Consider the following 13738-nt stretch of genomic DNA (forward strand, 5'->3'; position numbering starts at 1 on the left):
GGAATATAAAAGATACCCTTTCCATTGCTGTAGTCTGACATATCTCATACATATCTTTGACACTTTTTCAGATTCAATAGCTTTTTTTCTTTATTGTGGTGAGATATGTGACCTCAGATAAAATGTTCCTGCTCGGTCAGTCTTCCCACTTGACCGGAGAGGACATTTTCAGTCGATGCAGTCAGCTGTTGTCACAGTACAAAAGTCTGTGGACTGCAGTTAGATGAGCAGCAGTCATTAGCCCGAAGGTATTTCCAAACGAGGAAAATGTGGGCGTGAGGGAGGCAACCGTTTGGAAATATTTTGGCTTCGTTGAAGAGTTTCATTCTACAGAGCTCAGATTGAAGAGTCTGTTTCTGCATGATTACCTGCGTTTAGTGGGAATGCATGTCTTTGGTGTGTGTGTGTGTGTGTGTGTGTGCGTGTGTGTGCATGTACGTGTGTTTGAGCGCTCAGTGCTGGTCTATCCCATAGTGAGTTGAGGTCCACTGCCTCAGGGCAGAGTCTCTCCTCTCCTCACACTTTCCTCCACCCACGTAGTCTGACAGACTCGTCTGAGATAGGAACAAAGCCAACAGAGCCAGCATTAATAAAAGAAATAGCACACTTTCCAGACATGTTTTTATGAGACTATATTTGGGTAGTTTGGCTCACAGATTGTGATTTAAGGTATTTTCTGTTTTTTGATAGTAGCTGAAACTTTAAATTTGACTTATTTATGTTTATACCCAGTATGGATTAACTGGACAGTAGCCACAAGCAAATATCTGTCAATGATCTTTACTGGCGCTGTTGGCTGAATTTCCACTTGCATGCATTAAAACTGGAAGCTGTGGGTTTTCATTGTCATGTTTAATAACTCCTACTGTTGCACCCTCTTCACCTTCTCTCACTGTCTTGCTCTTTGCCACCATAAATACACACTTTTACATTGATGTCTTCTTTCCCTGCCCTGTCTGACCACATTTTACAAACTGCATGGATTTGTTTTCTGCTTTCCCTTTGTTTCTCTCTGCTTCTCCGTCTCCTCCTAAAGCCCGGCCCCTCCTAACATTTCTCCAAGAACTAAAAGGTGAGACAGTCGAAGATTTCTCTCCTTTGTCTCCGTCCTGTTCACTGTTTTCTTTAGATTTTAGTGTAAACCCTCAAACATCAAATCTTTACTGTTATTCTTATATTTCAGCCATTATTTATCTTCCTTCATATGTACAGTTTCAAATGTATTTTTCTCAATACTCAAGGACCCACATATCAACAATGTGCTTCAGTTTGTATTCAGTAGTTTGGAGTGTTTTCATCCCAAGGCACATCAGTTGAATGCCAGAAAACCTTTGCAGTCTGTACCATGAGAACGGCATGTGGCAGATTATATGTTGCTGTGCGGGGGGATGTAATTGGTGAGAGCAAAAACAATTCAGTTTGTGTGACAGGCTCAAAAACTGCAGCGTTTAACCGATCTGATCTCAGCTGCTGTATGAAGAGTTATAGATGGTCAACTGTGTTTACTGGAGAGCAGAGCGATAAAGGCTGTTAGACGCATTTTAATTACAAAATAATAATTAAAATTTTGCTGATAATAACATGTTGCTACCCTGCCTTCTTATGTACTTACCCTAAAGCCACAAACAATATGTTAGCCTCCAATAGGTACAGTAATTACCTCCTTCCTTAGTAAAGAATGCACAATTACACACTTGGAATACCAACAAAGGAAACCTGCAGTACAGATGAGCCAGTTAATCTATTTTCTCCTTGTCAGTTTTGGTGATGAATAATTACAACCTCGTCTCATTATGATGATGCTGCACACATACAGTACACAGCCAACATAATTGCATTTTCAATAATTCATGAGCAGGTTTATGACTGTGTGGCCTCAACAAATCTCTCCCTTTTGTTGCAGAAGCTGGAGGAGTTTTTGTTCTGCATGGAGGATAATCACCCAGAGGTTGGTAATGTTAACATTGTCACTATGTTATCAGTGTAATTAAAGTGTCAGTTACATTGACGCTGGGCTTACTTGGACACAGAAGAATCAATTAGTTGACCTTAACTTAAACATGACCTCTGTCGCCTTTCTGACCGTCGGATCAATACTGATCTACATGAGAAGCCTCGGTCGGTGTGGCTGACTGTCTGACAATGCCTTTTACGAGACTTTTATTTATACAGGGAAGGGTTTTGCTGAGCTTGTATTCTTCTTCCAGCACCTCCCTGCTTTAAATTCATACGTTTAGACTCATTCACACCTGGTAGCCTAACAAAAGACACCAAAGAACCAAGGATAGTACATGTAACCTCTGTAAGCTAAGTAATCAAACAGGGTTACGTTAAAACTAATATTGCGTTTTTCCTTATCATACTCATAATACTAAGAATAACTAGGTCTCTACCACAATACAATAAACCCTTTTTTTTTTTTACTTCTGTGTCCTATAAGTTCAGAAACTGGTGAGGATGTCTAATAGCATGATATTTAACTAAAGCAGTCAGTTTATGCTCATGCACAAGGTGTATAGAACTACAAAACTTTGAATCACATTAAATTATTGAAAACCAAGCTGACATAAAGTGCCTCAATCCCGATGATGTATCACTGAGTCAAATGATATGATGGATGTTAAATGGTATTGGTCTATTTGTCTTGATGGTGTTGTGATAGCACTGTAGAGGAGCTGGTTTCTCTGCCTCGCAGAGCGTCTGACCTCTTTCTCCTTTCCATAATGACTTTAAGTAAATGATTTCCACTTAGCTGCTGCCAAGCTGCTGCCCTGCTGCCACAATGGAGATTGATTGGTGTGTGTGCATGTGTGCAAGTGTGTGTTTTAGCACTAGACTTTTTTCTTCTAATCTCTACTAATTGTTCTTTTATCCTCTCAAGGTCCTTACATCCCACTCTTTACACTGACCCACTGTACCAGACATGAAAAGAGATTATTATTAAAATAATGGCTCCTGATTAGATTGTTCATCAGGTAGTTTTTGTTTAGGCGAACCCTGTTAGAATGGTTCAGGCATAAGATGACTGCTGTGTCACCGGGCTGCATCGGGCTGCATACGTCATATTAAATGTAGACTATCTAAATAAACAGTGTATTGTTTTTGTAGTAAGTATCTCTGAAGTCATCTTTGCCATTTTGTACTAACAGGTGATTAGGTGCAATACATGTTGACACTCCAAATGTAAAAAAAACCGAAGCTGCGTCCCAATACAATGTCACACTTGAACAATGACAAAATTAAGTATACACAAAACTTTACTCAGACTAAAAGAGTGTTGAGTACACTGAGAGTACTTTTGATGATTTTGGACACAACTGTCCCACAGTGCGAAAAATCAAAGTCAATTGTAAATGGTGGTGAGAAAGTATTGAATAAAAGAACTACATTTATAGTATTTAAGAACATTTTTCTCTCTTTACAAAGTATTAAACTGAGAATGTTTCATAACCAGTTAAAACCTCCCTGTAGTAGCTTTAACTGTGAAATAACTATTAACTAAAGTTTAATTAAGTACTCATTCAACTTTTATCAATGATGGTTATTATAAAGTATTCCCAAGTATGTTGATTTATTGTATATGAACTACTAAAACCTGATCCTGAAAACAAATAAGAAAGTAGTCTGCATGCTTACTTTTTTGAGTACACTTCATTTTGTCACTTTTCCAGAGTGAAGCCTCAGACACTTGGGACACAGCTTCAGACCAACACCTCATACTGTCACTGCATATATTTGTAGATGATCTTGAAAACTGATTTGATTGAAGCGTGGAAGGAATTCAGTAAGTGATAAGTAATTAAATTCTAATAATAAGGCATCAGCTAGAACAAAGACACAATTTAATCTTAATTTCCTTTATAATGAATTCACCTATTTTATTGCTTGTAAGAGCAATTATGATGTTGAGTGTAGCGCCAGCACTATGTTATTGTTTTGTATTGCCCGCTCTGCACAAAGTGTCGGTTCTAACAGCACCCGTGGGAACACGCACAATTACCTGCTACCTCTCACTCAGTATTGCTTAAACAAGCATACCAGTGCATATATCAGTCTGAATTGAATTTCTAAATAAGTTCATGCTTCTGCAGTGCACCTTGTTTAAATTTGCTCTAACAACATTAGCACCTAATGCGCCTTAGGAATCAACACGTCAATACATGTATGCCTGCGAGTCTGTTATGTAAATCGACATATTGTTGAAATCTCATTTCCCATGTTTTCTTTTGTCCAGGGCAGATGTAACTATGGTAACTATAGATGATTTGTATTGTTTTGATCGCCACCAGGAGCAACACAACAGCTTCTGAGTAGTTTCTTAAAAGGTTTGTGTAACAGACTGTGAGGGATGTTTTCAACAGTGTCACTGCACGGCGAGCTTTTGTTTTCTACGTGGTGGTTGTATTGACTTTGCAGATGTTGACTGCAGGCTGTAAAGTATAGAATCAATCAGCTACACAAACACAGGCTCTTACCTGCTAAAGAGGCCCCTAAGCTTGACAAACAAACTTCGAGACTGACTTCTTCGAGACCCCAGCGTCACATAAGGTGACGCCTGAGGACAGACTCACTTAAGTGCCCCACACACAAAAACATGATGTTTAAGTGTCACTTAACTCCTTGATTTCATCAGGGATGACTTGTACATATTGTCTCACCTCAGGCCTTTTGTTGTTGTACACCTCTTTTGGGGTGTTACATCATCCGGACAAGGAGGCCTATTCCAGGACACAGACCGTAGACATGACTTTCAAGTGATTGTTCTGACGCCTCTGAGCTGCAGGGAGTTGATATTTCCTACCTGCAGCTACTGTAAGAGTCATATTTCTAGGTGTTGTTTGACGAGAGCACTGGGTAGGCATGCGCGTATAGTGTGTGTGTCTATTTGCTCCTAGCGAGTCTGTGTGCTCCTGTGCGTGTGTTTGTGTTCTCTATGCTTGATAAGTGTGAAGAAACGAGGACACGACGTCTGCAAAGGGACCTGTTCTAATTATGGCCAGCTCTGCTCTCTGAATGCTCTGCCCCACTGCACTCTGCTCCTCCACCAACCTGACATCCCCACCTCCCTCTAATACACACTCAGCCTCGCCGCCTCCTCGGGTGATCTGCAGATACACCGCTCAGTGTTGTGCACACAGCCCCCCTGGTGTGTATTGTGTACATTGTGACCTTGGCGTCTTACCAAGCAAAACTCTTGGCAGGCTCATATTTTTTGTCTGGCCTGCTATTCTCCACTTCAGACTTGTATCTGGTCGAAACATTATGAGGGATTCAGTGTGAAAGAGATTAAGAGAGTCTTGGAAAACTCTGACTCATGGTTATAAGAGCACATATATATGCAGTTTTTATTAAAAGTAAGATTAAAGAGAGAATGAAACAACAGATAAGTAAACATAATGCCTTAAAACTCAGCTCCAGTGTTTTTGGAGCTTGATCTGTACAAGAGACTAAAAGTCAGGATATCTCTGTAATGGTGTTTTTGGTTAGTTGTTTCCTGTTTTATTTTGGAGATTATATCCATGTGTGTCATTTTTCACTTTCCTCTTCCAATCTTTGTCTTTTTCCCATCCTTTTGCTGTGTAAACCTGCGTTACATTTGTTAATCATTCCTCTGTATTTAAGCCTGTGTTTTCCCCTCACTCTTTGTTGGCTCGTCTTTGTCTCCTGCGTTCCTGTGCTTGTTCCCTGGTCCTCGTCCTTTGTCTTCTCGCTTTGTTCTCCGTGGCTTCTGGTTTGTCCTCGGTAGTGTACGTGTCTCCTTGCCTGCCTTTTGAACTTAACATCTTGTCTAGTTGCATGATGGGACATGTAGGAGACTTTGTGAGTCCTCTAACTTTATGTAAGTGCAATACTAAACTGCTTTGTATCCCTTTAAGAACTATACAAAGGTGGAGCCATGCTGTAGTTTCAAAGGCTCCACCTTCAGCTTAATTTGCGGCATTATTAAGAACATAACTATGCTTTGTATTTAAAGTTAGAAGGTGTATCACTCCATTAAAATGTAGTTACACGGTCAGATCAATACAGGGTTTTTCCCCATCGCATAGGACTAAGTGCTGCACCGAAGCTATTTTGGGCGCCACGAAAGATAAATGAATCTAATATCAATGTGGAGATTAAACTAACTTAATGACTTCTCCCAGATCTAATGGATGTAGTTGTTTCCCAGTGGACTTCTTTTGCAAGTTTGTCATCAAGCATTACGGGTTATTGTTTGTTAATTACCTGCTCTACTTTATTTAGGACTTTTGGTACAAAGATAGGCAATAATAATGGACCAAACCTATGTGAAATTGCATTTTTTAGAAATAAATTGTAAAATTTTCTTGTGCAAGGAACTTCTAACCTCCCAGCCAACTACGTCCTCCTCAGTCTTTCTTTCAAAGTGTTTCGCTGGATGACAAAACTTTTCAGTCATCCTGTCACACCAGTACTTAAAACCCCCAAATAGTCTTGTTTCGCCTGGTAGGTTGCTTGTTATTACTGTATTTTATGGTCATTCATTTTCAATATCAAACCCATATATTTGAACCACTGCAGCTTCCCTTGTTGATCCTCCCGTCCTTTCCTTACCCATGATTTCTTCCCTTGTTTCCTCCTCCTGTCAGGACGGGTGCGGGGCTGAGGCTACAGACCTGACGGAGCGCTGCGAGCTGATCAGTGACAGACTAATGACCTTGGAAGATGAATTGCAGACGGCCATACTGAACAGGGATCAGGCCCTCACCCATATCCTTTCCCGGCTCTCTAAATGAACGTATATCATATAAACTGTGTGCTATCTGTATGTGTTTCTGTCTCTGTCCATCCATCTTAAGGACCTAGTTTCCTCAGAGCCTTCCTACTCTCAAAAGTAAACCACCTTCAGGCTGACTGATGTTTTGTGACTTATGTTTCGAGGAAAAGAAAATCCACCTGTGTCATCTGACATCACGGGTCCATTCAGAGAGGGGATTGACGATAAACTGGGATAAAACTGGGATAAACTTGGATCAGAGGATTTTTTTCTAGCAGGCTGGACGTGCCGATTGGACAATGAAATTGTAAAAGTCAAAGTGAGGTTATTAGACGGTCCTCGATGTCGGCTGCCACTCACCACGGGCTGAGATTAAAGTAGGCTGACAGGGGCAGCTCGGCGGCGGATAGAGGAATGTCACTCTAATGATTGCGCTCCCGTCATATCTTAATGTCCATCCTCCTGCTGACCCTCCTCGCTCCTACTTCTCTCCCCTCATCCGTATGCCCACCTCCACTTGCTGGGAGGAAATTACAATATCCATGATAATGACTCAAATGAAAGTGTTGAAGCTGATTACAGGTCACAATACATCATTTTCTGTGCTAATTAGAAAGCTGATTGGAAATAGATTAGTGTGTTTTTCTCGCTCCACTTTTCCCCTCTGCACTGTGGGCTTATTAAGACAGATAGAAAAAGCAATATTTCAGCACAGTTATGAAGAAAAACTGCCACCTAACCTGCTGGGTTTTTATTTATTTATTTAGTGTCACGCCACGTTTCTGCTCTTTCAACATGAGCTGCCAGAAATACTTCCCCTAATCTGATGAATGATATTTGGTTTTATAATCTCCAAAAAGCTGCGTGTTTCACTCTTAGCCGAAGTGGGGCCGGACTGTTTTCACATCTGATTAGAGATTCAAGTCCCCCGCTGTGCTGTCAGGGGTCAGTACAGGCTGCTCCACTGTGCATGATATGGATGCAGCCTGGCAGCCGGAGACAGACGCAGATTGGCCCGCATCTCTCCACCTCTCTGTTTTTGTGTCCTTACGTGTCATTCATCTCAGCCTTTTGAAGTCAGTGCGTGCAAAAGCGCTGTGGATACTTCAGGACACTGAGGATGCAGGACAATATGGTTGTTGGGTTGCAGAAATTGAGCAGAAACCCATCTCGGGATGGCGCTGCTGTTGCCATAGTGACAGGAAGATCAAACCTCCAGTCTCTAAGGGTCTTAATTGAGTCCCTGCACTCAATGCGAGGAGGTGAATGGACGACCACAGGGGCTGGAATAGATGGATAGACAAAATCATGTCAATCTCTGTGGTTTGTCTGAAAGCCTCCCAACATAATTCCAAACTCCATCGTCCCATTTGGACCGTGTTGCCTTAAAAGTCTCGTCGAACCTTCTGCAGTATTCATGAAGAGCCCTTTAACGGCTGGTTAATTATGAATGAGGACAATCTGTGTCCATTCAGACTGTAAAACGAGCCATCAGGCCCCATCTGCCATCAAAGCCGTCCCTTTGATTTGCCACTTAAGCTGGACACTCACACGATTAATTTGAGTTTCTAAGCAGGTTAAACAATCCCCCCACTGATGACAGCCTCTATCCCGTTTCATTCATGGTTTATGAATAATTTAGCTGGGCAGTCTGTTTGCTTGGGTCCCCACACTGCCGCCCAGCCCCACAGCCGAGATGAGCTCATGAATAGTGAATTGGATGGGGTTAAATTGGGTATGACTTGATGATCTGTCCCAGTAATCCATTTGGTGGCCAAATTGGAGATTGATGACTTCATCGGGTTATGGCTGTCCGCTGCTGTTAGCATTAACCATGGAGGAGCCACAAGTGGCACTTTTGCCCCGAGATTTGTCTGCTGGCATGCTGTTTTATTTACATGTGAATGTGTGACTCTCAGTTTCTTCTGATTCTTCCTTGACTCACACCGCACAGTCGTTAGAAAAGGAGGTTCAGGAAGTGAAAGCCACTCTACAAAGCATGCTCGCACAGCTCAAAGAGGAGGAAGAAGAGGAGGAAGAGGAAGTGAATGAGTTACAAGATGATGACCTCATGAAAAACGGGACTGAGGAAGAAGAAGAAGATGAGGAAGAAGAGGAAGACGAGGACCAGTACTTCAGTGACAGCTGGGGCATTTGAAATGGATGCCTGTCGTGTTTTATGACCACTCGCACACAGAGCGGCTCTCTCTGAGCCTGACCTCAGCTTTGCAGGAGAAGTGACCCCATATCCATTTACTGTACCGACTCACTCAGAGAGCTTTACGACCAGCCGCTGTGGTACTGCTGAAAGTTTCCAGTACAAAGCCTTAGAAAGTCTGTGTAGCATTTTATCCAACTACGAATGGGGGGGGGGAAATCGGAAGAATTTTGATATAAATGCAGAATGTGAGACACTTTGATGCAAAATTTGGAAGTTCCTCAAATCTTGCCAGCACAAGTTTAACCAGGGGAAGAGTGCCTTAGGCCACTGAGCCGACATAGTGATTATTTTTTCAGCAGTTACAAGTTTTCATGTCATGTCGTACAAGTTCTGAGCAATTAGATGATTTTCCTTCAGTTTTTACTGTAAAAACATTGCAAATTGAAGTCTCAGATGTTGGAAATGAACAGCCTTAAAGCGAGACTGTCTAACTTTTACTGAACAAGAGCAATTTGTCGCAAGCATATTCTGTTTTTATTAGTATATAATCACCTGAAAATAATAATCGCTGTGTTTTTGTTACCTTAGAATGAGCCTTTTATATCTACAGAGGGAGCAGGTCCTCTTCTGGAGGGGTCTACCATTTCTACAGTAGCCCAGAACAAAACACACATTAGAGACGGCCCTTTATGTTCGTTTGCGTTTTAGTGGCTACCTTAGGGGAGGATGAGATGAGGGCTGTTCAGCTGGTTGCAATTTGCAACCTCACTGCTAGATGCAGCTAAATCCTAAACACTGATTCTTTACCATATTTAGAGTCATGCTAGCTTCTGGAGACTTGTAGTCTTGTTTCGACAAGAGTAGACATGATGATGTTTTCATTAGTGTTCAATCACCTGAAACTATGTTGTGCTTTTGATTACCTTAAAATTGGCCTTTTATATGGAGAGAGGAGCAGGTCCTCTTCCATGTTATACTGCCATGTTTAGACAGTAGCCCAGAATGGACAAACTAAACACTGGCTCTAGAGAGGGCTTTTTGCATTTTCACATTTTTAACAGCCCCCACAGGGATGGGTTAGATCAGTTGGTTGTAATCTGCAACCTCACCACTAGGTGCCACTAAATACTACACACTGGATCTTTAATAACTTATGGTAAAACATAGTGTACATTAGTACAAGAAGAGAAGTCATACAGTCGATGAACTGACTCAGTAATGTCAGCTACACAATGATATCTACACAGAGTTTGCTAATATTAGCTGACATTATAGGCTTTTAAAGTTACATAGTCTCACTTTAAAATTCAATCACCAAAACCGTAAAATAGCCAGCCTGAAACCAAACTGAAGAGGAAAAATCACTACTTGCTCACCTGAACCACTTGTTTGAATCTGAGGACCAAATGGACAATCTGAACATGTTTTACTGTTAACACTCTTGCACATTAACTAAAATGTATGCTTCACTTTTTAGGTCAGCTCGCCACTCCTGTGTGTTTCTTTACGATTGGACTTGCGTGTAATTTTGTCCATGAAATAACTCATTTGTGGTGCTACAGAATGTGAGCTAACTTGAACACTTTATTATTTTCTTTGTGTGGAAAATGCAATATTTAGATTTGTTTTCTCTCCGAGACTTAAAGCAGCGTACGCTTGTAGAGATGCTCTGCATTTTAAAATACATGTTGTGTCTTATGCATGTAGGTAATATTGAAGGATAAAATATCAATGGACACAGAAGATAAGTGTTTGCAACTGCTGTTAGTTTTTTTTCTAAAATGATTTTATCTGCCACTGATTGTGTTGTTTTTATTTTATTTTATGCCAGCTCAAAATATTCGTGTTCATTTTTGTACTTTCACCTATAAATCTTTTTTTTTTTTACTGTGCAGCTTGAACTTGTTGTATCATATTTTATATTTATTCCTTACAGCGTCTCACTAATTACAGCATGTCCCATTCAGCCTAATGTTGTGTCCTGCTGTTTTCTTTTTGTATTGAGTTACAGCCCCTCTGGTGATTTTCCCTCATATAAGATGTGCGGGCATGCAGCCAGGCAAGTGAGGGCAGTAGTGACATGTAGGAGATATCAATACGGTAATAAAGGTCCTCTAGTGAGGTCTTGAGGGGATACACAGGCTTCAATTGTTATCTTGCCTCAGCAGCGGCGGTGTGGTTAATTGGGAGGCAGCCTCACTGAGGACATGGCGGGGGAAATGGGATGGTGTTGCTTTGTCTCCATCTGATTCTGCCCTGTGTTTTTCGGAGCAGGGGGCTGTTAAGGGATCCTCAGAGGCGTGTCTGCAGACCGGCGCTCGGGGCTGTAAACACAGCTGAGTGCGCAGGGTTTTTCTGCAGCAGCACAATGGGCCTCTCTGACATTACAGACAGGTTGCAAACCACTTGCCAGGCTACAAGTCTCCACATCTATCAGCGTCAGGCGGCATACAGACAGAGCCTGGCACAAACACCTTACTGCCAAACACCCCCACCTCATAATTGAATCTGTGCTTGCACCATACTGTGCCCCGCGTGGCAGCTCTGCTCATAAAATGGCTACGGAGAAAAACCCAGATGGTTTTCAGCAGGCAGATATAGCAGGGTGAGATGTTTCCTGATGTAAAATGAAGCAACATGCAGTGTTGGTCCTGTGTCTCTCCAATTTGGTATCTAGAATATCGTACAAAGCTATTTTATAATACTCTAATCTGTTATCTTACCATCATTTTTCCATACAATCCAGTCAGATCCGCCCCTTTAGTTTCTGTTGCTGCAAACAGAGGCAGGTTTACCACTTGAAATTCATAGTTATTTTCACAACAATAGGTCCTTGATTTCAGACAGGTAGACAAAAGCAGGCGGCTCATTTATAGTCAGCAAATGCCAGTTTGTTGGCTGAAATTATCCCTTTCGCTAGCAGATTGTATAAACTGCAGCTATCTAGCAAATTGTTTTGAATGTTAGCTACAGGACTTGATTTAAAACATCATCTCCAGCTAACGTGTTAATGTTGTCATCCAACTTAAAGCAAGAAATCTCTAAAACGATCTCTGTAAGACGTGCTGGAGCAGGTCTGATCCATGGAGGCCCCACCCCCCAACATACAGGACCCAGAGGATCCACTATAGAACGCCCTGGTGCCAGACGCCACAGGACACCCTCAGAGGTCTTAAATCCATGTCTTGACGGGTCAGAGCTGTTTTTGGCTGCCCCATGGGAACCTTCACAATATTAGGCAGGTGGTCATAACATTATGCCTGATCAGTGTATGCACCTTAAGGGTAGATAGGTAATACTGTACCACAAGACTGAGGCTAAAGCTACATTTCCCAGTCAGAAGGTTAGCATTCTTGATGTGTAACAGGAGAAAAACTACACAGAGGAGGTGTGAGCCATGAATAGGCTTCTTTCATAAGATAACCTTTAGAGGGTACATTTGTAAAATATGGCCAGAATTTTGGTTTCAAACATTCAAAGACGGAGTAACTTTGTCAACAGTGTGTTGATGTCAAAAACCTGTATGAACTTTGTTGTCGAGAGGTCTACTGAAATAAGCATGCTAACCAGCTAGCCCTGGCCCATCCCGTCTCCTAATAGTCCCTCTTCATTGGAAGACATTTGACATAACCATTTAGATGAGCTAGTTAAAGGGCTCTGGTGTTGGCTTACTGTTACACTTCATAGAATGGAGCCATTGTGAACATTGTTGGTCACAACTGTGGGTTTCCTGCTTTGACAAGTCAAACATGTCTGCTGTGAAAAAAGCCTAGATAACAAGACGTGATAATCTGCCCCCGTAGTTTCACCTATCTTTCTCACTTAACAGAAAAATACAACTGTACACCTTCTGAATTCAAGGTTATCTCTTTTATCAAGCGAAGACGAGGCTTGTTATGTATCGGAAAATGTGTCATACAAACTCTTTACAAAATAAAACTGGTTCCTGATTTGTCTTTCAATCACTCCTGGCAGCTGAGCCCAGTTAAACTGAGTCCACTGTCCATCTTCTGAGGTTGGGGTGAAGGCAGACTCCCAAAGGCTAATTGGGCCACTTAGCTCCACAGCTGACTGAGCTACCTGCTAACGCAAGCTAGTCTCTACAGCCGAAGACAGCTACAGCAAAGAGTAGCAGAACGTGCTTATGCTGCCCCTTATAGTTTTGGAGCTACCTTCTATTTCTGTCCATTTCTTACAAATGATACTTTTACTAAATTATTAATTCACAACCATAATAATGTTTCTACAGAAAAGATAGATGTTTTATTTAAAAAAAACATGATTTGACATAAAAATATTATCAATATGAACTTTGAGGCTACCGCAGTTCGATAGGCCTACTAATTAACTAGTTAACTAGTTTGCTGGACATGCCAGCAGTTGCAGCTTAAATAAGCGTGGACACGCACCTGCACTTTAGTTCTTGTCATTTTGTTTTTGGACAGGGTTAATAATCTTAGTACCACTCTTATTTCAGCCTCATACCAACCACTTCAACATGTGGCACAATTCTAAGATGGCAAGCTGTGATTGGACCATCGCTGTTCAGCAGAGGGGTTTGGTAAATGTTAAGTTGTAATGTCTCACAGTTTTTTGTTCAGGCAGCATTTTATTTTTCTACATTGAATAAAAAAATGAATCAATAAATGTAGTGATAGAAGATTTGCTGGTGACGTGAGATAAATTGGTTTGTTTCCCATCTAAATTGATTCATTTTTTAGGAATTTTCATGTGTCACTTTGTTCATACAAACAGGAGTCTCTGAAGTAATGAAGACAATAAACAATAAAAAGACAGAAAAGACCATTAAGCAGCTGAAAATTGCATGCAGATGCCACTGA

At 41.3% G+C, this 13738-nt stretch overlaps 1 protein-coding gene across 1 annotated transcript in view; it reads left to right on the forward strand.

Moving 5' to 3' along the window:
• Positions 1-10869, forward strand: part of disc1 (DISC1 scaffold protein) — a 44017-nt gene extending 33148 nt beyond the window's left edge. The window contains exons 12-14 of the mRNA XM_073481427.1: positions 1904-1948; positions 6609-6728; positions 8688-10869. Of these exons, the coding sequence (XP_073337528.1) occupies positions 1904-1948; positions 6609-6728; positions 8688-8894 (372 nt within the window). The 3' untranslated portion in view covers positions 8895-10869. The remainder of the gene's footprint in view (positions 1-1903; positions 1949-6608; positions 6729-8687) is intronic.
• The last annotated feature ends 2869 nt before the right edge of the window (positions 10870-13738 follow it).

This window comes from Pagrus major, chromosome 15, assembly GCF_040436345.1.
Source record: "Pagrus major chromosome 15, Pma_NU_1.0".
Classification (NCBI taxonomy): domain Eukaryota; kingdom Metazoa; phylum Chordata; class Actinopteri; order Spariformes; family Sparidae; genus Pagrus; species Pagrus major.